This window comes from Ptychodera flava, chromosome 18 (genome assembly GCF_041260155.1).
Source record: "Ptychodera flava strain L36383 chromosome 18, AS_Pfla_20210202, whole genome shotgun sequence".
Classification (NCBI taxonomy): Eukaryota; Metazoa; Hemichordata; class Enteropneusta; family Ptychoderidae; genus Ptychodera; species Ptychodera flava.
In genome coordinates this window covers 28280637-28307043 of record NC_091945.1, presented here as the reverse complement: position 1 = coordinate 28307043, position 26407 = coordinate 28280637, and the positions used below count along the sequence as shown (strand labels likewise).

The window sequence follows — 26407 nt, the reverse complement described above, 5'->3', positions numbered from 1 at the left end:
CTCGGCGATCCTGAAATCGTATCCCTGTGTACAATATTTAAACCTTTTAAAAGTCAATCAAACTCTTGCCAGTCCAATTTATGGAAATGTTCAACAACAGCAATACTGACAAAGTATTCCAAAAACAAGCAGCATACACGCAACCTCGATGATATAATTTAGGATCAGTGAATTTACTTACAAGATATGTGCACCTACCTTCCTTTAAGCCGGTACGCTATAAAGAAAGACAAAGTACTTTGCTCATAGGAAGCATTGACTTTTCGCAGTAATAATCTAAAGGCATAACATACAATAATCACTTCAATTGTTTAAACTTAGCGTTTTGGAATCTATAAAAAGGAATTTGCGCATCTTTAGAAGGAGTAGAGTCACGATATGACCACTGAGTTTAACTTTTGCACGCATCATAAATTGCTTATGTGATTTCAAAAAGAATATTTTAAAAGTAGCTAAGACTATAAACAATGTTCATAAAATCTACTGTTATTGTGGAACTTCCTTGTTTTGACAGATCCGGGCGACCAAGAACAATAGCGAGGCGTCCCTCTGGCGAGCCTATTGGACTGCTTATGGTCGAGTAATGCTAATATCGGTTCTGATTTGCGACGTCAGTGCAACCTTGCAAGTCATACCCGCGATTGCCGTTGGGGGCGTAGTCGCTTATGCTACCGCCTGGTATTACGATGATTTGCAAGAAAATGTAAGGCGTGAAGATATCTCAAATAGTTCAGTGATTTTGTCCACAGAATTTACATTTACTTTGTAGGCTAAAACCTTATAGACCAAGTATTCCTTCTATTTGCATTGCTATACTCACAAATAATCATTCCAATGTTTACTTTTATTTCATTCAAATCATATTGTTGAATATTACATTAAAGCTTTGTCAATACCGGTCAATTTTGTGACATATCCCCTGGATTACTAGTATGACTTATAATGTAATTATCAGGCGATGTGGCCCCAGGGGAAAATGACAAGAAACTGCTAAAGGAATAGGTATTTAAAAAGAAGGGAAATTATGGCTTAAACCATTTGATATACATTAGACGATAAATCATGTTAACGGTGCACAATATCAATAATAATGCCTTTCTCTTCAATTTGTAGAATTGTTTTAGTACTCCCGGGTGCACTTGTCGTCTGCTCAGTCTCGCGCTCAGCATTCCCGTCCGTTGTCTCCTACATGTCTCACTTCGTTGATATAAGAGAAACAAAGCTAATACTCTGGAAAATGCCAGAAATGAAATACATTACATCAAACCAAATGCGCGGAGAACTGAGAAGTAAAGTTCTTTTTTGCGGTTCATGTAATACGAAAACAAGTGCACTGGAAAGTATAAGAGTCACTCACGCGTGCAGGTAGGGGAAAGTACACTGGGGGCCATGATGTTGAGCAAATAGGCCGGACTATCCGAAAATCTACACTAACCACTGTATTCAAACCATGGCTTGCAAACTCCGAGGTGATGCAGGGTTCGACACACGGCCTATCATGGCATATCAGTGGCCATGTAAACGAGGCAAGGTGAAAAGCTACTCTAATCACCCGTGACCATCAACGGGTCACAACGGTAGCTGAAATCAACTTGTCTGGTAGCGTCTACTGAAATGACTCCGGTGTCATTGAGAAACCCGGTACAGGGTCAGTTACGACCAACAATCATGACGGTCGTGAGCTCTTCGTTGATCGAACATCTTGGCAACCTAATAATGCACAGGTTGTACATCGGTTTCGACTACTTTCCGAAAAAGCCTCACCAGTTTTTTTGTCGACTGAGACCTTTCAGGCACCCATTTACGTCGAGCTTTCTCCTTCGTCAAAGTACAATAGCTCTTCTCAAGAAGCCATCGAAAATTAAATTTATGAAATTTAAACTTTTACATGGCATTGTTGAACTCTGGTGATATTCTTTGTCGTTGAATTTTGTATTACTATAGCAAATAACAATGATCTTTTCGATCAGGGGATGCCATTCACCAACGGTGATGTCGATGTCCTTAGTCCTTAAAAAATCTGTTCTCTGTTTGCCTGGCATTTCACTTGTTTCAGCTTGTTAAATGACATCATATCTAAACTTGATGTCCCCTGCTTGAAAATGCGTAGCTTTTGTTTTTCAAATTGAACTACGAATGCAACGCTCTTTTTTTGTATTTGTGCGTGTACAGTGTAGCAAAATGCAAGAATGTATAGTATTCAGATTCAGGACCAATCATGCCTGACGATCTTCACCTGCTTTACACTCAGTTTACCTTTGACTTTATATTCGTTTTCTACGTCTGCAAATTCACTGCCAATGCGAAAGGTGAATTGCAACCCCTCCCGACCAATAATGGACTCGAGCATACTTTGCAGTTCACAATGTACTCAGCTTCACCTCGTACATCAGAGATTTTGATTTTTGTGCCAGACTTTTACTATACCAGCATAGCGCAGCAGCACATATTCGACTGCGCCGTCTACCCTCGTCTTCAATTATCACTGCAGGCATGGTGGTACTTTGTTTTTGTTCGGTACAATCTTTGTATTCTGTTTGCTAACTAAAATATCTCAAAATAAATGAAGTCAATAAAAACAAGCTAGAGCAACATGAATACAAAACGAAAGGAAAGTCAGTATTGAACACCGAGGTGAAAACGAAGCGAGCGTAAAAATCGGTCTCTGAAAAGATATACGTTCTCGGGCACATAGATCTTACAAGCCGAAGTTGTCCCTAATAATCTCGACTCGTGTTTTGTAATATTAATATGTTTTTCTTACATGTGCAACTTGTATCTCCAGCGAAATTACTTTACACTGACATAAATTTTATCGACTTTATTATCGTCGACTATATCGTTCCATTAATACTGCAGGAAAGTGTAATGGTTACAGTGACGGAATATTTCGGCAATGGGTTTGTCCTGATTGGTGTTATATTCCTGGCTACATTATATAGAGCATCCACGAGACTACAAGCGGAAAACATGGCCACCCTGAAATCTGTACAAATTAAACCAGCATTGCAGGTATGACATAAACATTGCATATTATCATCGCATCGCGTATATTTTCGACATGCTCTTGTCAAGGCGAGTGTTAAGCTGCATGTGTTTACCATCAGATGCAAACGTTTTTGTTGAAAATTCGTGAGTTGGCACAACACGATTGCCAGCAGTGACGAAATGGTCGTGGGCTCAATGTTCCATTTCACTGATAAAACGGCAAACGTGAATCGCCTGTCCGCAAGGGAAAATTACGTTTATAGGAAAGGTACGTGTTAATAATTACGACCCTGGATTTGTAAAATGACTTTGCTAGATTGAAGAATGATAGAAACATCTTCAGAATTTCAGAAAAAGATAATGAGGAATATCGCTTTATATATATATATATATATATATATATATATATATATATATATATATATATATAATATATATATATATATATATATATATATATATATATATATAATATATATATATATATATATATATATATATATATATATATATATATACGAGCAGGACGTAGATTGACGTCTTCATCGAACTCTAGTTCTAGGACTCTGACTCTCGTTCAACTATTGAGCACCCTTCTCTCTCTCTCTCTCTCTCTCTCTCTCTCTCTCTCTCTCTCTCTCTCTCTCTCTCTCTCTCTCTCTCTCTCTCTCTCTATATATATATATATATATATATATATATATATATATATATATATATATATATATATATATATATATATATATATATATATATATATATATTATCACATGAACTGGCCCGAATTCCCACCTGTGTGACGTAGAACAGGACGGATAAGAAATCCGAATTACCCCTGTTGTACGTCATCAACCGGAACTTTTTTCTTGCATGGTACCGTTCATACATGCGGGTCGCGACATGAACATAGACCGATTTGTCGTGATCGATGCCGTGCTCTCATGACACTTTTCAAAAAAGGTGACCGATAAATCCACACATGGAAACATAGAAGGCATGTCCAGCGAAATTTTGAGTCGCTAAAACTATAGCTGTTCCCGAGAATCAGGATACCGCCGATCCAGTCGAGTCGCCTCGTAAGGCTCTATGTGGACGTCGTAGCCTACCTGGCGATCCCGGTTGACGATAAACCTGAAATCTTCACCTCAACGGAAGTTCAACTGAATAAATGAGTACAGTATAATCTATATCTTCGGGAGAAGCGACATACAGGCACAAGCATAAAGTCATTCGACTAACAACGATAAATTTCCTTCATCATACAAAAAATTCCGTAAATTCTTGCTCGGAATCAAACCTACAGCGCGGCGTAAGGCTGTAGCGCTAGCGAAGACATCAACTGTTGATGCTGCAGCGCTGTGGAATCCGATGTACTTCGAAAGTTGACTCAGACAACACTCAAAACAGAGTTTCCGTCAAGTAAAATTAGGATGTATCTACGGGTGAGATATATGTCACTGCAAACATCAAAGTCCTTAAGACAAAAACATTGACGACCGAGATCGGGATTAACGAGTTGACACCGGCATGGCAGAGACCGGTGACGGCAGCGTTGTGGGCATAAAGTACATGCAATGAGGTACACTCTGTGTGTCATCGAACGGAATCTTTCGCGCTCGCCACGGTCGTAAACTTGTGTGATATTTTGAAAAGCCACGGAATCTCTGAGAATGAGAATTACTGTTTCGATCGTGTCGTTGCATTTACTTCATAAATCTATTTGTAAATATTCTGAATAACTCTGAATACTTGGCTATCCGTCGCTAGCACGATGAAAGATACGTCTACCGTACCGATGGTCGACTTGCCTTGGCATCGGTACAGCGCGAGACAATGATTGACAGGTTCACGTGACAGAATCCGTATGTCTGGTTGGTGGAGATACCATTTGATGTAGCAAATTTCAGCTTGATGGGATTTATGAATGAAAGTATCTCTTGGGTGACGGACCGCTTTACTCTTTAAATAAAAGTAATCCGCGTAAGTAAAACACTAATTGCGACGAAATTCATGCAGTTTGTTACGATAATTTTGATCCATTCACGTCAAAAGAAAAATAAGAAGACTGTTCATGTGATAAATATATAATCCCATATGGGATTTTATATGTATGAACATATATCGATATTATATATATATATATATATATATATATATATATATATATATATATATATATATATATATATATATATATATATATATATATATTATATTATATATGTGATACCGAGCACATTGTATAATTTTGTGTATGTATGATATATATATATATTATATATATATATATATATATATATATATATATATATATATATATATATATATATATATATATATATATATATATATATATATATATATATTATATTATATATATATATATATATATATATATATATATATATATTGGAGGGCAAAAAGCATAAAGTCATTCGACTTACAACGATAAATGTCCTTCATCACACAAAAGCCTCCGTTATTCCGCTCGCAAATCAAACCGACTTGTATACGAGACGTCAAACAGAGATAAATACCATAGTATTATATATTATATATATATATATATATATAATATATATATATATATATATATATATATATATATATATATATATATATATATGCCATCAGTTGTTTAACGTCTAAGATAAATAGATAGATAGATAGATAGATAGATAGATAGATAGATAGATAGATAGATAGATAGATAGATAGATAGATAGATAGATAGATAGATAGATAGATAGATAGATCGAAGGAAGCACAGCATGGTCTAAATTGATGTGTACCATATGATACTTTATTTGGACCACAATTCTCAGAAGGGAGGGGGTATGGAGGGGAAAAAAACACTGCAGGGTCTCTGTATTGTTTTCTTGCAGATGATCATATATGAAAAGTCGCTACATCTGTCAAATTCGACTCTAACTGACAGCGAGACGAGCGCAGGAAAGATTACAAACTTTATGTCGGCAGACTCAACGGCTCTCCAAACTTTATTCGCCTATGTCCCTATAATGGTTTCCATACCATATCGGGTAAGTATTTTAGCGCCACGATCCTTATCAAGACACACACCTTAACACAGACATATTGAAATTATTGTATGATGCGCGTCATCGCATTTGTTCGATGTGCCTTCATTTTATATACTTGCCTTCAGTTTTTGTATGATTAGAAACTTTCGGTTATCTATATATATTAGTTGCTTAATGTGTGTGAAAATACAACATGATGCCATATCAATTGAATTTCAGGTTGTGATTGTACTGCTGCTTTTGTATTGGCAACTGGGAATTGCACCACTGATAGGATCGTTGATTTTCGTTTTTGTAACGCCGTTTCAGTACGCGTTGATTAAACTCATGACAAGAGTACAGAGGGAAGTCTTGGTGAGTATGTTTGGGCCAGTTGTTTTGCATAGTTAATACAATTTTAATCGGATATATACGTATACATAAGCAAAACGCAATGAAACTGTCGTAAAAGTTGATTTACAGTTAATTTCAAAATAGCTCGGAATCACAACGTGCTTGGGTGATAAGAAAAATGTTTCTCACGATAGAAAATGACGCCGCCTGCATTCATTACAAACGTTTTCTTTCGATAAATTTTGCAATCATTTAACCCAATACGACGTTCACTGTGCCACATTCTAACTCGTTAGTGTTGCCGCGCTCCCATTGAAAAACTTTCCCATACACTGACTGCTTAAACATACTCATAATTGCCTTTATCACATTTCTCGTCGATGAAAATGCACAGAAAGTTAACGATAATTTTTTTCGCTGTACAGTGTGTAAGGGTCGGTACAACGATTGGTAGTTCCTACACTGAACGTATTCTGTAAGTGAGAACAGTGGACGTCGTATTGGGTTTTATCACATGAACTGGCCCGAATTCCCACCTGTGTGACGTAGACAGGACGGATAAGAAATCCGAATTACCCCTGTTGTACGTCATCAACCGGAACTTTTTTCTTGCATGGTACCGTTCGGTTCATACATGCGGGTCGCGACATGAACATAGACCGATTTGTCGTGATCGATGCCGTGCTCTCATGACACTTTTTCAAAAAAGGTGACCCGATAAATCCACACATGGAAACATAGAAGGCATGTCCAGCGAAATTTCGAGTCGCTAAAACTATAGCTGTTCCCGAGAATCGAATGGGGATACCGCCGATCCAGTCGAGTAAGGCTTAATGTGGACGTCGTACCTGGCGATCCCGGTTGGCGATAAACCTGAAATCGTCACCTCAACGGAAGTTCAACTGAATAAATGAGTACAGTATAATCTTCGGGAAAGCGACATACAGGCACAAGCATAAAGTCATTCGACTAAAAACGATAAATTTCCTTCATCATACAAAAAATTCCGTAAATTCTTGCTCGGAATCAAACCTGCAGCGCGGCGTAACTAGCGAAGACATCAACTGACTGTTGAGCTGTATATGCATTGCAGCGCTGTGAAATCTCGATGTACTTCGAAAGTTGACTCAGATAACACTCAAAACAGAGTTCCGTCAAGTATAATTAGGATGTATCTACGGGTGAGATGTTTGTCACTGCAAAAATCAAAGAAAACATTGACGACCGAGATCGGGATTAACGAACGAGTTGACATGGCAGAGACGGTGACGGCAGCGTTGTGGGCGTAAACATGCAATGAGGTACACTCTGTGTGTCATCGAACGGAATCTTTCGCACTCGCCACAGTCGTAAACTTGTGTGATATTTTGAAAAGCCACGGAATCTCTGAGAATGAGAATTACTATTTTGATCGTGTCGTTGCATTTACTTCATAAATCTATTTGTAAATATTCTGAATAACTCTGAATACTATGGCTATCCGTCGCTAGCACGATGAAAGTTATGTCCACCCTGACTTGCCTTGGCATCGGTACAGCGCGAGACAATGATTGACAGGTTCACGTGACCGAATCCGTATGTCTGGTTGGTGGAGATACCATTTCATGTAGCAAATTTCAGCTTGATGGGATTTATGAATGAAAGTATCTCCTGGGCGACGGGCGCTTTACTCTTTAAATGAAAGTAATCCGCGTAAGTAAAACACAAATCGCGACGAAATTCATGCAATTTGTTACGATAATTTTGATCCATCTACGTCAAAAGAAAAATAAGAAGACTGTTCATGTGATAAATATATAATCCCATGGTATTTTTCTCTGTTTGACGTCATCGTATACTCGTGTTTTTCGCGGAGCCGCACAACTTCTCGCCTTCGGCTCGAAGTTGTACGGCTCCGCGAAAAACACTCGTATACGATGACGTCAAACAGAGAAAAATACCATGGGATTATATAAAAACTGTTGCAAAAATCTATCAAAGGAGAACGTTTGCAATGGATGCAGTTGGCGTTATTTGCTATTGCCAGAAACATTTTTTTAAAAAAACACTCTTATAACACGATGTAATTCCAAGCTATGTTGAATTTCCCCTGAAACTTTATATCGTGGATTGCTGTACAAAACAAACCCATGGTATTATGACAGACACTGAAAGCTCAGTGACAAACATAGCGTTTGGAGTTAGTTTAGGAAAAATAACAAAACTATATCGAGATCGAATCGTAACCTATTAAAATGCGTTATTTTGCTTCTATAATTTAATTGCAACTTTTTATATCAAATAGAAAATATCCGACAATCGCTTGAAGAAATCAAATGAAGCCTTGATCGGAATGAAACTGTTAAAGCTATATGGCTTGGAAGAGAAATTTTGCTCCGCTATCGAAAAAATACGCGTCAAAGAAGTGACGCAAATGATCAAGGCTTGTCGTTACCTCATATGTACCAGTAAGTAGAGACTAAATTGAATCCATTAGAGACTGACATGTCATTTAAATGCATTGTAGTGATTCAGAGATGCTTTGTTTGATGCATTATACTTTGTAAAACTAAGCTATAATATCTAGTGGTACTGAAAACTTTCTTTATGTATGATATTGTCAATATTTAGATTGACAGAACCAGCGCATGGAAACTCTATTCTATCTATATTCATATCAAACATGTGTGTCTTCTTTGGGAGTATAGTGCTACATGTAGGTGTAGAAGCTCAGGGCGTCAGACACAGAAATATAAAAAATACATATTAATACAAATTACATACACTTGATATTATTTCAGTACTTCGGAGAATGAATATATTTCGGAATATATATATATTATATATATATATATATATATATATATATATATATATTATATATATATATATATAATATATATGCATGTATAATACAATTTATGTATATAACATACATACATACATACATACATACATACATACATACATATATACATACATACATACATACATACATACATATGTACAATATAAATGTTAGTTATTAGCTACTAATATAAGCATCTGATATCATGATCGTGTGACACTTACATCCCATATGTATCTAATATATTACAGGTGTTGTAGCTCAAAGTGTACCCATTCTTCTGACTTTTATTGTAAGTAAATTTTCTTCTATGCACGCTGTTAATAATGGTACATTCGATATTTATGACGTACACACGAACACAACCATAAAACACATATTCCTATGTCTATCAATCCTTAAGATTCAATATAGTACAGCACAATCTAATGACATTTATGCTTTACAGTACAGTACCATACCATACCATACCATACCATACCATACCATACCATACCACACCATACCATACCATACCATACCATACCATACCATACCATACCATACCATACCATACCATACCATACCATACCATACCATACAATATTATGCGATATAATGCAGTACAAGCGAAGTAATCCAAAAGCAATGCAATGCAAGGCATGGCAACGCAACGTGGTGCATGGCATCGCATACCTACCTAACTACCTACCTACCTACCTACCTATCTACCTACATACTACATAGATACATAGCATACATAGATAAATAGATACATACATACAAATACATACATGCATACATACATACATACATACATACATACATACATACATACATACATACATACATACATACATACATACATACATACATACATACATACATACATACATACATACATACATACATAGTTTGAAGTATTTTTTTTTTACTTCGAGTCAATTCTTGTAATTGTATACTCTGATGTTTGTTAACTCAATTAGACTTTTGCAATATACTCGCTGACAAGTCCAGACCCTTTGACCCCAGAAGTAGCATTCTCATCGTTAGCACTCATCAACCTCATAGTTTGGCCAATGACAATGGTACCAAACACTCTGGGTTTCCTTGTAAACGCTGTTGTTGGTACAAGAAGATTGCAGACGTTCTTCATTATGGCTGAGCTCTCCGAGGCAGAGAGCGGACGAAAGCACCTTGGTCGCGGCTACAGTGGTGTTGTCATGAGCAATGATGAAGACCATGATTTTGATGACATGTCTGAAGTAAGTTTTCGAACAAAATGATTCAATAATTATTTTATTATTTTGTCACTCTTTCAGTTTCCGTTATCAGCTTTGATTATGTGTAGCTTTTTTAACATACAAAGAAAACATCGCTAATGTAACAGTAATATAATCAATGCTGATAAATTTACGCTGTTCAACGAACTCACTCAGATGTTTTCAAAATGTTGTCAACCAATTCCGATATTATTTATCAAATTTCAATTCACAATGGTACACACAAACCACGAGAGTGACGGTTCTTTGACTTCCGTCTGATGATTGCAGGATGCATGAAACTGAAGTAACAAATATTTTTACTGAGTGAGTGAAGTAATTTGTGTTGCTTAAAGACCACAATAAATCTACTAAAGAAACGTTTAGCATCGAGCAATAAATTTTTTACGAAACAATACGAGAAAATCTGTATACTAGCTGTCTCTGTCTGTCTCTGTCTGTCTCTGTCTGTCTGTCTCTGTCTGTCTGTCTGTCTCTGCCTCTCTCTCACTCTTTCTAAGCATACAATATGTCATTTTGATATTTTATTACTTTGTACTTGAACTAATTTGTGCTATTATATATATATATATATATATATATATATATATATATATATATATATATATATATACCTTTGTATTCTTGAACATATCAAAATGATAAAGATGATATAAATTTACATACTGTAATACCTTTTAAAATAATTATCCATCTTTCTCTTAACTGGCCTGCTTCGGAGTTCACATTCTTTTTATTTTGTAGTTACTTGAAGACCACAATAAATCTACTGAAGAAACTACACTTGGAAAGACCAATTCTGAAGCAGCGAGTTCTTCAACTTATGGTACATTCGAAGCAACAGCGGGTTTTAGTAAGCTTGGAATCACTGGGAATGACACTTTGAGTAAGCCGTCAGATAAAGTTCCAAAAGACGTAGCCATACAGGTATTTAATAATAATCTAATGCCGCAATTTTTACTAACTCATAGACATTCTTCACCTGTCTTATATAGTCGTGCACTTACACAGTATACAGATCAAGGGTCACACTTTCTTGTGTTGCACAACAATAAAAGTCTTTCATCATCATGGTAATTACACTTCATATATCATAAATATATGTGTTGGTTTATCTAAAAATCAAGGCGTATAATAATCAACAGGAAAGGTTGATATCCCGAAACAACGCGATGGCAAATCGTTGTGGCATTCTCTGGAGTAGTTTAGCTAAAGATACAGGCTTCGCTTCGATAGAAATACAACTGATGCAAATCTATTTATATTACATACTTCAAAATAAAACACTCCTTTCCTTATTAGACATAAATACAATACAACTAGTTTGGAATTTCCACTATCGCCTTCAGCTTTCGCTCGACGTTCATTATTGATAATTATATCATACAGGTATACTGATATGACCAGTTAACGCGGAGTCAATATATGCACTTGCTATGGTACTTTTACTCATTTCGTAAACTGCTAAAACTCTCTGAATGTACCTGTCGCACTGGTTTGTAGCTTAAATGTACATATTGATATTCATCTCACAGATAAAAAATGGAACATTTTCATGGGAAGTTGACTCGTCGATGCCAACACTACGTGACATCGACGTAGACATTCCCATCGGTAGGTATATAGTTTTTTCCACATCTTTTTAGCATTCTATTTATACAAATTGCTTTCCCTGTCATGTCAGACACCACAGAAAGCTCAATTGTAGACGATGCACGATGCAAGTGTAAGAACATACCGTAGTCATGTCAATCTGAAAATTTCCAAAGACCCTCGTTCTCCTTACCTTCCCTCTAGACATCAAATATTCTTTTTGAACTCCTGTTGACGGATTTGATGAATAAATATTTGCCAGCTGTCGTTTAAAATAACTTATGTCATTCAACTTAAAAATTGACAAGTCGGAAGAGGTTGAACGGTTGTAAAATTGTTAATTGTAGGAAAACTTACGATGGTCATTGGACTTGTTGGCAGTGGCAAGACATCACTACTATGCGCTATGTTAGAAGAGATTAATATTATTTCCGGTAGAGTCAACTTCAATAGGTATGTAACAAATAGTTTTGCCATGTAAGGGTTATGTGCTAATCTGTTGATCAATTTCAAAGCATTTTATCTCTTATCACTTTAGTAAATAAATGGTTTCTTTATTATCAAAAATAATATATTTCCGTATTCTCTGCGCGTGTCATGACTTTCATTCCTATAATAACACTATAAAGCCTTACAATCATTATAAGAATAAACAACCATCGAAAAACCGCCATGATCAAAGTGAGCTTAACATCTTTCAGCAAAGTACACTTTTTTGCTGAACTTTCTTTAGATCTCACAGTTCGGTGTCATATGTTCCCCAGAAGCCTTGGATACAGAACGCAACTCTGAAAGAGAACATTTTGTTTGGAAACAAGATGAATTTCGAAAGGTATTTAAAGATTCTTTGAGACCACATTTTATTCATGAACTTACAACGTTGTCCACTGAAACTTTCAGTCTTTTCTGCAGACAGAATGCATTGATATTGGAATTACGTCTATTTCCGTGTGAATACTTTGCACGTCAGTGTTTGAAAATAGAAATAACAATGGACTTTAGACATTATATCTGCCCCATGCCTTTAAAAACGTGCATCAAAAATAAGACACAGGAAATGTGTTTCTTTTTGCATAGGTATAGAACAGTGATCGAGGTTTGTGCATTGCAGCCTGATATTGATATCCTACCTGGAGGTGATCTGACTGAGATTGGTGAGAAAGGTATCAATTTGAGTGGCGGCCAGAAACAAAGAGTCAGTGTGGCCAGGGCCTTATACAGTGATTCAGCTATAGTTGTGATGGTAATGTATTACACTGTGTGATAATATTCATCGAGAATCCGTTTTTGTTAAAATGAATGATACCTTTAGGGTAACTCTTATAACTCTAAACATATATGGTCCCTTATTTAATTTTTACAAATTGACCATCTTCATTTTCAAACTTTGAGAGAGAGAGAGAGAGAGAGAGAGAGAGAGAGAGAGAGAGAGAGAGAGAGAGAGAGAGAGAGAGAGAGAGAGAGAGAGAGAGAGAGAGAGAGAGAGAGAGAGAGAGAGAGAGAGAGAGAGAGAGAGACAGATAGACAGACAGTCATAGTTTAATAAGCACATCAAGTAGAAAATAATAAATGATTAAAATCTCGCTAACAACAAAAGGTACATGATTTTGCACCTGTATTCTGACCATTCAGGATGATCCATTGTCGGCGGTCGATGTTCATGTTGGGTCATATCTAATGGATAGGGGCATTATGAACTTTTTACTGAAAGAAGACAGAACAGTAATTCTTGTCACCCATCAAGTTCAGTATTTACAGTATGCAGATAAGGTTGGTATAAAGAAGTCAGCAACTGGGTATGTACGGTCATTTTCTCGGTTTTGGTGATTATTTGAAAGTGTACTCCAAGTGTAATAATGATAATGTTCTGTTAAAAATGATGCCCTTTACGTTGGTAACGTTGATATACTTACTATTCGCAGGTTATCATAATGCAGAATGGCAAAATCATAGAGCAGGGCGATCCAAACGAGGTCAGAGATGAAAGTCCAGCGTTCTTTACAAGTTTGAAAGCCGTGATCCAGAAAATCAGTGAGTCTGAGAGAGAATCGGAAGATGAATTGGAAAAGAGTTCTGAGCTAGAACGCAAGAATCTCGCTAAACAAATTACCAACTTAGACGAAGGAAAACAGAAGACAGGTAGGTGTAGAATGATTAATGATAAGAAATGATTATTCTAGTGTTATAAATTAACCGGGATACTGAGGTGACATAGAAATATGCACAACCGAGATCAAACCCAATGAAGCGAAGTTATGGAAAAGACACTATACATTCAATAGTTACAAATATCCAAATAATATAAACCGTGTTCTCGTGTTTATATTTCTGAAAATTTCGTCATCGAACCAAACTTACAGAAATTAATGGTACCATAAAGGAAGAAAAACTTTCACCATAATTTAAAAAAATACAGGTTGGCGAAGTCACATGCGCAGTTAAAGTAGCTATTTCTGTCGATACCCCCTGACACCAATTTTTTCACACGATCGTAAATCTTTTTTTATTTTTCTTTCATGCATTTGACTGTGTTTCTTTGTTGCAAATTATAGTTTTTTTACGATTTTGAACATGACAATGAATGACCGGCCCTAAATTCAGAATTTGAAACGCATGAAAGTAAGGTTTTTAATTACGTCAAAAAAGACAACAGGGCTGTTCTGGTATCAGGTGCTGTTGAAAGATTTATCTTTTCCAGCTGTTATACTACCTACGCATATGCTTTACTCCAAGTTGCAAGGAGCACCAGAATGTTCTAGAGCTATATGTTCTCGATGTAAAAAAGGCTTATTTTTTCCCAAATATGTGTAGCTCATTACATTTGCCCAAATTAACAATAGTAGAGTAGTGTCTTTGCAGGATATAAAGAATGCGACAATACACCGTTGGTGCCTGTAAACCTTCGGGCAACTTTGATTTTGGTTTTGATTTTAGGAGCTGGAACTAGTTTTATAGCAAGAGAAGAGAGAGAGCGTGGATCTGTGTCTTGGCGTATTTACTACGTCTACGCCAAAGCAATAAGGCTTCCCTTGGTTGTTGTAATATTGTCGTTATTTGTTGCACAAGCGACGCTGCAAATAATGACAAATTTCTGGTTGGCTGACTGGTCTGAGTCGGGAGTTGGTTTTAACAACAAAACTAAAGTAAGGCCAAATATGAAATGAAAGACAGAGTTCTAAATATGTAGTTTCCTGTGTTCACTTACAGAGAAACATAAACTGTGACGTTCAAGTGCACATATATTAGACCTGTATACGTAATTACAAAACATTTTATTACCACTTTGTCCTGTAATAATCCACGATCCAAGGTTAAATATGTTATAACATGTTTTCATGTCTTTCATGCTTGAACCATTATTCTGTCAAAGTTGGCAAAAAACTCGTAATGTAATATGACGATCATATAAAGAACAGCTTCAGCTAGTCAGTTACTTTTATGTGTGATGACGCTTTACACTGCATTATGCCTAATATTTCTTCGTAAAGTTTGCACGTAGGATCAAAATGCTGTGCAAATGTACACTTTTAACAAGTCTTATCTTTGGCAATTCGGTGAGCATAGGTCATTTATACAATTTACACAAGTTGAAATGTATTAAAGTTCTCTTAGGGTAAATGTCCTTCCGTGTTATTTCCTATTGTATTCTGGTCATATCTATCTGTTACTATTCAATCCATTCGTTTTAATACAGTATTTTCCGTTTTTGAAATTTCACTTCTGCTTTTCTAACGCTTTCTGATCATAGATGTTTCATTGCATTCTAGAAGCGTAAGTTTTCATGTTTTCCGTCTGCTGTTTTTGACAACATCGTGTCTATGAAGGTCATATGGCAGCTATCGATGTTACACAGAGATTCGCATTACACGTCAGATAAAAATGTTTTCCTTGTCATTGTAGGGTGAACTTGATGCAGAATTGAACTTCTATCTCAGAGGCTATGGTATATTGTCTTCATTTTATGTTGTCGCGGCACTTGCCGCAACTAGCTGTCATATAGTACTGTGCTTGCTGGCAGCCAAGCGAATTCATGTTAATTTATTACGGAATATTTTCCATGCACCAATGAGATTTTTCGACACAACACCTGTCGGTCGAATTCTGAATAGAATGTCCAATGACACCCAATTGGTTGATCAGGTAAGCTACGCTATTTAATGATTCATTAAGTATTCTAGTACCACGTGCACAATAAATTCAATTTCACTAGAACTTTTACAATTGTTCACTTCATTAAATAACTTTGAGTGCTTTTTCAACTATCTTCATAAATGATGCAGAATATGGTCTCATAGGCATGGCGCTAAATTCAGGAATCAATTATACAAATGTTATTTGAATATACTCGCAGACTACTTATATCAGAAATAACATGCTTCAAGAACAATCCTTGGTTTCGTACCCAGACTTCCCTTTTCAAAAAGACTGTGAAGCCGATACTCTCTTTTCTGGTTAGTCCCATATACATTGATCTGTTTATTGTTTGCTAGAGAATTTGGCTGACGCTATTCACGCTGATAATAAACGGATCCACATGCCTGTCTGCTATTATTGTCAACGCGGTAGTGACCCCGATATTTACAGTCGTTGTCATTCCCGTTGTTGTGCTGTACGTCTTGGTTATGAAGTACTATATAGCCGCTTCAAGGTAAGGAGGTTTTTTGAAAGCCAGTCTCAGTAACGATAATAAACATTCAAGTTTCCTTGGCATTTAAGTTTGAGCTCACCAGGGCACAAAATAAAAAGTCATATCTTTTCACAGTTCAATGATCAAAACAAACTCAGTATATTTAAAATAAACGTCGTAATGTTTAGAGCATGAACCGATGTATGATCTTGTGACAGGACCCGAGTCGGTAATTTTCGGGCTAATGTGCAGCATCTCGGAAGTTGTTATCCAATTTGTTGGCTGAATGTTACCATTATCATTGAAATTTACAAAATTGACTCCCTAGGTTGCCGTGAATAGTGACAATTGACCAAACAGATATAAAGTTCCGAGCTAGCGGCACATCAGCAGTAATGTTTCTCTCGCACCTCGCCCTTTGTAGAGATCACGCTCGATCTTAAAACTTAATGTATTATTTAATCAGATATTACTGAAGGTTTGCGTCATTTAAAGTAGAAGTTTGCGTTTCAGACGAAGTCTGTGTTTTTGTCAACGATAGTTTTCCCGAGGCAACTTGTTAACAGAGATTTAAAGTTCGAACGTGGTCTCATGTTATGCTACTTATGACATGCGCAAGTTACCAAAATGGTAAGGAATCAAATGCTTACCGTTCGTCACCGAAGGTTTTCAATAACTTTTCTTTATTCTATCGATAGAGAATTGAAAAGACTCGAAAGCATTTCCATATCGCCTGTATTTGCACATTTGTCCGAAACACTGGGTGGACTGACGACAATAAGGGCTTATAGGTAATTGTTCACTTTATTTCTCTAATTATACGATTCCCTTCGAAAATAATACACTCAGGGATTGCGGCCATTTTGAATCATCGGTATTTGTTTCTCTACAACAAAACTTGCGGTCCGGTGAGCCAAGATTTATATTATAAATTTGGCATGCCAATAATACAATAATAAAAAAATTTTATATAGGATGTGTGCGCAAAAGTTTAAATCTTCGAATTTAAAAGCAAATAGCATCTTAGAGTCAAAATCATGTTCTCTTTTAGTTGTATCAGGAACTAGCAGTATTTTTTGACAGTGCTTCAGAAAGTTTATGTATTCTGAAACAACACTTCCAAACAATAACTTTTTTGCATTTCTGTTTTATCTTAAATTCTCTAAGAGATGACGATCGATTTAGACAGAGGTTCATTGAGAAGATTAATAAGAATATCATCACACAACTGTACTTATATCCTGCTAATCGATGGATGGCAGCTCGGTTGGTGAGTCGAAGAGAGATGAATAAACTTAACGAATTGTATAGACAATAGCACTAGTTAGATGACATTTTGCGTAAGCAAGCCAAAAGAAATATGTAAAAAGTACCTTAACAATGATATAAGATGTAACTGACTAAGAATATATCGTATTCCAAGGCAAATGTTCTCCACTAGATGTTCGTGAGTTATAAACTTAACTCGAGAGAGTTAATGAAAAGTTAATTAAAAATCTACAGGCATTCAGCTAAATTCAGTTAAATTACTTGAAAGTAGACTAATGCAGCTTTTTATCAATATTTGTTTCGTAATTAATTGTTGAGCACATCATGTGGGCGCACAAATACTCTTTCCTTTCGACTACAGAGATGATAAAATCAGATTTTCATGGTGACTGAGCTGAGAATATTCCATAAAATGTGTAACATCTTGCTTTGCGTGTTCAAACAAGTTGCGAGAAATGTACCGGCACCTGTCTGTGAACAAAATCTTATGTAATTAAATTGAAATTATTACGGGGTATGTGTTATCTGCACCAAACTTTAAAAGCTTCTATAAGCTTAACCCAAAGACAACAGGTTGTGGAAATCTGTGCATAAATGGTCATTATTTAAACATAAAACTTGATCACATACCTCTAACTCTGCACATAGGAATTCGTCGGAGCACTGGTAATGATAATATCCGGACTCTCGAGTCTTTTGACCTGTGTCCTCGGCGACCTTGAACCAAGCAAAGTCGGACTTGCAATTACGTATTCATTGACTGTAAGTACATAGGGTTACATCAAATTTTGGCTGTTGTCGTTGAACTCAGATTTTTTAAATATTAATAGAAATGATGACTTCTTTGAACATACCACGCCCTGTAGTATCCTTAATATATAATTTGACTTGCTTGTTAGGTGATTGGTTATAAAAGGTGTCACATGTACCTGTTCTGTTTCGCTGATGTAGAATGAGGCGGCATTTTGTACCGCCAAACGTTTCAACACCAGCTCTAATGAAGATACAAACATTAATACATACAAAACTCATACGTATGCAATAAAGCCGTGAGGGACAGTGGGCATTTATGCCTAATGCTCTCTCTATTCTACAATTCGTCGGAAGAAATGATCACTTGCTGGCTTTATCTGAAAAAGTTTGATGTCAGAGGGTATCAGTATATTAAGCTAATGCCTATTAGAAGGAAACAGCTCTTGAAAAGTGTCTTGTTGAACTCGCGTTTTCATCTGCATCTTTGAAACAACGATGCGTGGTCAGGGTGCAATGAATGATGGGTCCTTGACATCAGCGACGAAAAGCATCGATAATGGACGGTGCACTCAACCAAATCTATCACAATGCTTGGTTTGCCGAGATTGATTTAACTTTTTTGCTAAGACATTTGCATGTACTACGGCTTTGGAAAACTCATTCAGTGAACCGGTTATAATGTATTGTTACGATGCGTGAATCAAAACACGAAACATTAACTGTGTCAGCATGTGGTGTATTCATCGCAAGGTCTTTCTCGGACAACAGCGGTCTGTGTATTTCTCTACATCTAGGCCCTACTGGGTATGATCATATTATTATAGTTTGTCAAAACCAGCGTAGTTTTTTACGTCATCCACTGATTATTACTGATATCCGATTGTCCAGTATTACGGCCTTAGATGATTTCTACCTTTGCAAATTCACTGGCATCGCCACAAATATAAAATATTAACACTATTGCACCCCTCCCTTCCAATAACGGACTCAAGCAAACACTCCATAATGTACCCGACTTCGCCTCGTATATTATGTCGTGCAAAGTTAACGTTCGCTTTCTGTATAATTATTCCTTTGGTATATTGGCGCTATTTTCTTTCATAATTTTATGGCCACCATTCTGTTCAATGAGTTCGAACTTACGTCTTTTTTATTCGATAGATTTCGTTTAACACAACTCAGGCCTATAGTTAGATCATTCAATTTGCAATTACAGCTAACCGGCTACATATCCGGTTTTGTGCGTATGCTGGGTGATTTTGAAATACAGATGAATGCTGTTGAAAGAATCAATTATTACACCAACGTCAAGAGAGAAGAGTATCGAGGTATTTCCTTTCGTGTTCAACTTGAAGTTATATTACATTAAGTGTTACTTTCACAGTAATTGCCCTTGACCTAGTATGCCAGAGAAGAACACGTGACGTTGTAAATCTTCGCATTAAGTTGTGTCGTAGTTTTTTACCGATGCCTCGTCAACCGCGTCCATTTCTAGGTCGTTCGGCATGTAACATTATTCAATGTTGCGTCATTAATATTGCAAGTGATGACAAAAGACAAGCAACTGAGTATGATGGCGTAATTAATAGGGTCCACGTAGATAGGTGTTATTTAATATAAGATTCTGGTGCATGTTTGTAGTCAATGGCGGGTCGATCTTGATCGCGGAACTCTATCTTACGAGACATAAACTATTTTATAACGTATCCAAAGTTGCATTTGTAACACTGAAAATAAGAGTTACCGGAAAACGCAAATTTTAATTTATTACTTCGGTTCGGTGATCTTAAACAGGTCTCTACGAGCCTCCACGCGATTGGCCGAACGAAGGCAGCATAGAGTTCAAGAACGTCGCCGTTCGATACAGTGGCGAATTAGAACCCGTGTTACAAGATCTGAGTATCAAATTCCAAAGTGGACAAAAGGTAATGAGATCTGATTTTATCTTTTCTTTATATTATCAGTAGCTTAGGCCAACATTGCAATAGGCTTCATATAAACACAACTGTTGAGACTTTATAAAAAATTGTCCAGCGGACACAAATCGATATCGTAACATTATGCTGTACGCAATGAATTTTCTTATTCTCTGATGTTCTACCAATTGATATTTATAACGTCTGTTTTTCAGATTGGGATCTGTGGTCGCACGGGAAGTGGCAAATCTTCGCTAACCCTGGCATTATTTCGAATGATCGACACGTTTCAAGGTATAAAAACAAAAATCCACTCTCGGTTTACCCTGTCTTGTCGAGATCTTGTATCTCAAAATATACGATGTATTTGACTTGTTCTTGCGTACACACCATGATAATGTAAAATTTTAAAGAGTTTATATCAGCAATGCTAGCGTCACATTAGGTATACTATGTACAAAATATGTATAGATACACAAATCATATAAATGGGGATTTAAAGGACTTGTTTGTCTGCAGAACTAACTATCTGTATCTTTATTCTTCTCTTATTATTTCTCTCTCCGCTCTCCATGACGGCAAATTTTGTACTGACTGATAATCTGTTAACGGTATACAGTCACCTGTAATCTAAATATGGCCATATATGGTCAAAGGGGCGTTCCTTCGTATTGACAATGCCCATGTGAGGGCGCTGTTTTTAAAAAGTGTCCGACCGCTTAAAATCTGTGATTGGTTAGATTTTCTCTTTCCATGGTAACTATGGCAAAATTGGAACAGGTGACAGTATACCTTTAATGTAGGTGTTCTTTCAATATCTTCTCACTGATAGCAAGGGGTTTTAAACTTGACATCCAAATAAAAAATGGCCGATGATTGGTCAGCTACCACGCGCTCCTAACTCGGTTGAGAAAATGTAGACAATTCACCAAAAAAAACCCAATTCTTTCAATTTGCGTATCCGGGGTTCAATACAGCCTAAATAGGTGCTTAGAGCTACTTGTAACTGTGTACAACAAACAGCCTTGCTGATAGCTCTGCACAATCATCTCTTCTCGACGATGCTATGCAAAAATCAGGCGTAACATGTCTAAGCTGTCGCCGCCTGTAAAGAGGCTGCCGCCAATCTCCCCCACCCCCAAAAAAAAAGAAAAAAAGAAAAACAAAGAAAACTTTTCAAGATCTTCTTGGCCAGCGCAAAGCTGTCAGGGAGAATGGCGATGTGCTCCATATATAGCTAGCCACTAAGGTTGATCATCTTGCGGCATTCATGGTCTCTATTCATGGAGCTATCTACACAGCATTCCGTAACCCATGATGTGCACACCGCAATCACCAAGACAATATATGTAATGCCAGAACAAAACATTTTCGTATGAAGCGACAAATGTAGAATGAATTATTTTAATCAACTATTTGATATTACCTTGATGTAAACCATTCGGAAATTATTATTATGGATGTTGAACTCCGTTTTCATCAAAAAGCGTAACTCTTCTTGGGCTACGTACGACTAGCATGTACGGTACGATTAGCCATGTTTTACGTATATTATTGTAATGGCGCCCATACTGTTCACCCAAAAGCGATTGACTTTAGATGCATATAGGCAAGGTTGTAGGTAAGATATGGACCAAAAATATACCTCTAAGTCACAGGAATGCAAAAGAGAGGCTTTTCTTGACCGCCGCTATTACTTACTTCTCGGTCCAGGTTCACGGTTCCTTTCCTGGATTTGACCATGTCGTAAGCATTGGTTTGTGCCTGGGTGCTATGGAATACTAGGAATAGCAAAGTCCGTGTTCGATAGATAGCTTGTTTCCCCTCTTCTATTTGAATATCACTGCGTTTCAAACTAGGTAAATCATGTATGTATTATTAATAACCTGTGGCACTAAAACGGTTAAGAAGGGGTGAACCGCCAAGCGCCCTCTTTAAAATTTGCATGGGAAACCAACTGGAACGCCCTCCCTCATTCTTTTCTCTCTCTCACTCACGTCTCTTTGTCTGTACAGGCGAGATTTCGATCGACAATGTGAATATTGCTTATGTGCCGCTGTTGACTCTTCGAAGCAGGTTAGCAATTATCCCACAGGATCCAGTTCTTTTCTCGGGCACCATCAGGTAAGTGCATGAACCAACTCTAGGTTCGTCTCCAGGGAACATGAATTCCCAGAGCACAGGTAGACGAGTTAGCCCCAAACACAAACGAAGGTAGACTGCAGTTGTACATTAAGAAAACATTTTACAAAAACGTCTTTGGAATTTTCTCATCCTGCAATTTCTTAATGTTTTCGAGCAAAAAAAAAGTTATAGTTTTGAATAACTAAGCCGGTTATGTTGTTTTTTTAATTAGGCAACGGTTTTTCAGCAAAATGGGATTCAATCAAAATTCTTCACAAATGTCTTACTTTGTGAAAAAGGTCAACTGCAAACCATGCAATATTTTGACAAGAAAAACTTAATTTAGCTTTCAGGAATATTCAATCACTATACACACTGGCATACAATTTATATTGATGTTTGCTCATAAAATCAAATATTTCCAGATGTCGATGATTATATTTTGATACATGTATCGTTCGTAACATCAAAGGGGATTTTGCATGACTTCATGATTTTGTCCGCGACTGCAGGTACAATCTTGATCCGGACGGAATTCGAAACGATGATGAGCTGTGGAATGCGTTGGAGATTGCGCAGATGAAGCAAACTGTGTTGGAGTTAGATCAGCAGTTAGGTTGGTGTTTGAATTTCTGTTTGGCTACTGTTTTCATTACATGCAGAGCGTTGACTGAAAGATCTGTCGCTCGAGGGCGCTCCCCCTTCTCAAAGAGGGCGTTTAGAGTGCCCTCGAATCTTTCAGTGTAATGCAGAGCGGTGTTTGTTGATTTTTGAACTACCGTAAGTACAGCTGACAGTGACCGTAAGTCTGGAGCAACATTTGATACAAAATATTAAATGTTTACTCTTTACTATCGACTTGGCAAGACGGAAGAATATTTGATCAACATTGAACAAAAATACATATCACCATAATCTTAGGGCGTCAAGTTTGGCCATAAAGCGGGAGAGGCCCCAATGCAACAAAACCTGATTTGTTCGAATAACGAAGAGTAGGCCCATAGACCCTAGAGAAACGACCAGTCTATGATTGGCCAAGTGATTTTTAGGTTCAAAATTTTCTCTCTTACCCTTTTGGCTGTTCCATTGGCTGTTCGTACAATTTGATGTATTTTCCGTATATTTGAGTAAATCAGTATTGAAATCAACAGATGTTCCTTCGTCCAATATCTGTATTGACCATTGACTATTTCGCAAACTCTATCGCCAGACGCCGAAGTTACTGAGGAGGGGGACAATTTCAGCGTCGGCCAGAGGCAACTGTTCTGTCTTGCGAGGGCCTTTCTGCGTAGAGCACGTATCTTGGTTATGGATGAAGCCACAGCGTCGGTTGACATGAAAACGGTATGTACATCTTATTTAGACTTTGTTAGTATCGGTGAAATTTCACCTCAGCTGCACACTCAAATGGGTACAATTTGAGTTGGAAAGTAATTAACCCGTTCCAAAACCCTTAATTTAGGTTATAACAGCATATTGTAAATTATATTATATTGCATCATATATTTACAGTTTGAAAAGTGCAAGATATTATAGTTTCAAATTTTCATATAGAAAACATACATTTCATCTATTCAAAAACAAACATGATAAATCGTGTTTCAAAAGCGAATGCAGTTCATTTCAATTTGAGAATCAATCCATGCATGCATGCTAATCTTTAAAGATATGTTATATCACCCGAGGGTTCGTGTTTGTTTAACGTGATAGGCGGATTACAGGTGTTCTTGTTTTTATTTCCATCGATACCCACTCAGATTGATTTTACAAGTTATATGGTTTTCTGTATATCGCAACGAAAGCTAAAAATAGAATTTACAACATGCTACTTTCATAAACGAAAACATTGGATTTGATTTACGTATTGCATAAGATAGTATACTTGACTACATATCCAGTGGCAATATCGTCCTGGTCAATAGGGATTTTTCCATTTCAGGAGGCAATATTGAGAAATGTTATCCAGACCGCCTTTGCAGACATAACTGTGCTGACCATAGCAGTAAGTAAAAAGGACATTCTGTGCGTTAAGGTAGTATGCGCCTCGAAAGTGAAAGACTTAAACTTTACCGATATTTAAAATTAAAATGGCCGCCATCTCTGGGTTAACTCCACGGAGAATAATAAATTTTCGAATTTCGAAAAACTAAGCGGCGAAAAGTTTTCTTACGCAAAGACCTTTGAAATGAGCCCCGAACAGTGGTATATCAGAAAAGAATTGTAAAAGTTTGAGAGTCGGAATATCTGTCCATGTGGATACATTCTAGATCATCATTTCAAATCGTACAAAGTGGCTTGCTTTATAGCACTCGTTCGGTTTGTTCTTCTCTACAACTCCAACTTTGTTGCTATTAATTCTGGACGACGAGACGGACACTTTGCTTGTGATGTAAGCGCGTGATACAATCTTTCAGAAAAAATATATCAGGGACATTCTAACAATTGTATTTCGCTACTTACAACTTAAATTACCTAAAACTGTCTTTGTAACTTGAATTCATTGTTTTACTTGCAGCACCGCATCGTTACGATAGTGGATTCCGATATGGTGTTGGTGCTAAGTGAAGGAAAAGTTTTGGAATATGATACACCGCACAAGTTACTGAGTCAAGAGGACAGTGCGTTTTCTCAGCTTGTCAACAAAAGTGTGACATGAGTAGTCAAAATATCAAACTCTCATTCACCTCTCCCAAGATCAACCAAAACCTACTAATGCCAACACTTCCAAAATACGTTTACATGTTTTAGAGAGTATTTTCATTCTCCTCAAAGCTCAAAGCACCTCTGAGCATTAACCTTGGATAAAAAGCACGGTATAATTTGTTAGCTAGCTAGCTGGCTAGCTAGATAAACAGACAGACAGACAGACAGACAGAAAGACAGAAAGACAGATCGATCGATTAATAGATAGATGTAATACAAACTTGTGCCTTGTCAGTGTGTCGCAGCAGCCATCTTCTATTTCAACTTTAAATTTGACCCGAAGAAAGAAAAGTTATAGTAGTAAAATGAACATTTTCGTTACCAGAGGCCTTTCCTATAGTTTCTGTCCTTTGTCGTTCAGCATGTGGTTAAAATCTTAAACTTATTAGATGCATTATTGTATTATTATGTAAAACAATGTTTTGTTTACAATTAATGTGCAATACTATGGCAATCGACATCATTAAGAACACTACTCTGAGATTGTGACCAGTCTGTGTTGGAGGTAAATAAAATAACATCACAAAGAAACATTTGTTGTGTCGATATTACATCCTATAGGAGGCAAGACATCGAGTTAGAGAAGACCCTAATGAGTATCTTAATAGATCGCATAGTGACATGCTAATGAACCTTCACTGCGTAAATGCATATATCAGGCCAGTCACAACCTAGCTGCCGCGCATCACGATAATGGTTTGGCATTGATTTATTACATTGTACAACATTATTGTATAAATAAACATATTCCTAGTGATTATAGCATTTTGTTACTTAGGATCTTCTTTTAATATACATACATTACCGAAAGTCATTGCACAAAATATGCAGTGAAGGTTACTTTCAACCCCCCCCCCGTAAATTATAACAGTGTGGCATAACGTCACGTCATGCCAATTTTACAGTATTTATAAGAAATCTTCTTTTTAAATCGACGAAAAAATCCAAGAAAACAAAGATAAGTGCTTATG

General features: G+C 36.8%; 1 protein-coding gene across 1 annotated transcript in view; it reads left to right on the top strand.

Annotated features, from left to right (window-relative positions):
* Positions 1 to 26199, top strand: part of LOC139117296 (ATP-binding cassette sub-family C member 8-like) — a 28144-nt gene extending 1945 nt beyond the window's left edge. The window contains exons 3-30 of the mRNA XM_070680277.1: positions 515 to 703; positions 2860 to 3012; positions 5874 to 6029; positions 6249 to 6383; positions 8647 to 8809; positions 9441 to 9481; positions 10155 to 10433; positions 11196 to 11378; positions 11987 to 12065; positions 12392 to 12497; positions 12778 to 12876; positions 13122 to 13287; positions 13677 to 13814; positions 13967 to 14183; positions 14979 to 15187; positions 15945 to 16184; positions 16535 to 16692; positions 17370 to 17462; positions 17839 to 17941; positions 18589 to 18702; positions 19910 to 20021; positions 20488 to 20618; positions 20825 to 20903; positions 22625 to 22733; positions 23246 to 23349; positions 23944 to 24077; positions 24673 to 24735; positions 25249 to 26199. Coding sequence (XP_070536378.1) covers positions 515 to 703; positions 2860 to 3012; positions 5874 to 6029; positions 6249 to 6383; positions 8647 to 8809; positions 9441 to 9481; positions 10155 to 10433; positions 11196 to 11378; positions 11987 to 12065; positions 12392 to 12497; positions 12778 to 12876; positions 13122 to 13287; positions 13677 to 13814; positions 13967 to 14183; positions 14979 to 15187; positions 15945 to 16184; positions 16535 to 16692; positions 17370 to 17462; positions 17839 to 17941; positions 18589 to 18702; positions 19910 to 20021; positions 20488 to 20618; positions 20825 to 20903; positions 22625 to 22733; positions 23246 to 23349; positions 23944 to 24077; positions 24673 to 24735; positions 25249 to 25389 — 3894 coding nt within the window. The 3' untranslated portion in view covers positions 25390 to 26199. The remainder of the gene's footprint in view (positions 1 to 514; positions 704 to 2859; positions 3013 to 5873; positions 6030 to 6248; positions 6384 to 8646; positions 8810 to 9440; positions 9482 to 10154; positions 10434 to 11195; positions 11379 to 11986; positions 12066 to 12391; positions 12498 to 12777; positions 12877 to 13121; positions 13288 to 13676; positions 13815 to 13966; positions 14184 to 14978; positions 15188 to 15944; positions 16185 to 16534; positions 16693 to 17369; positions 17463 to 17838; positions 17942 to 18588; positions 18703 to 19909; positions 20022 to 20487; positions 20619 to 20824; positions 20904 to 22624; positions 22734 to 23245; positions 23350 to 23943; positions 24078 to 24672; positions 24736 to 25248) is intronic.
* Positions 26200 to 26407: the final 208 nt, after the last annotated feature.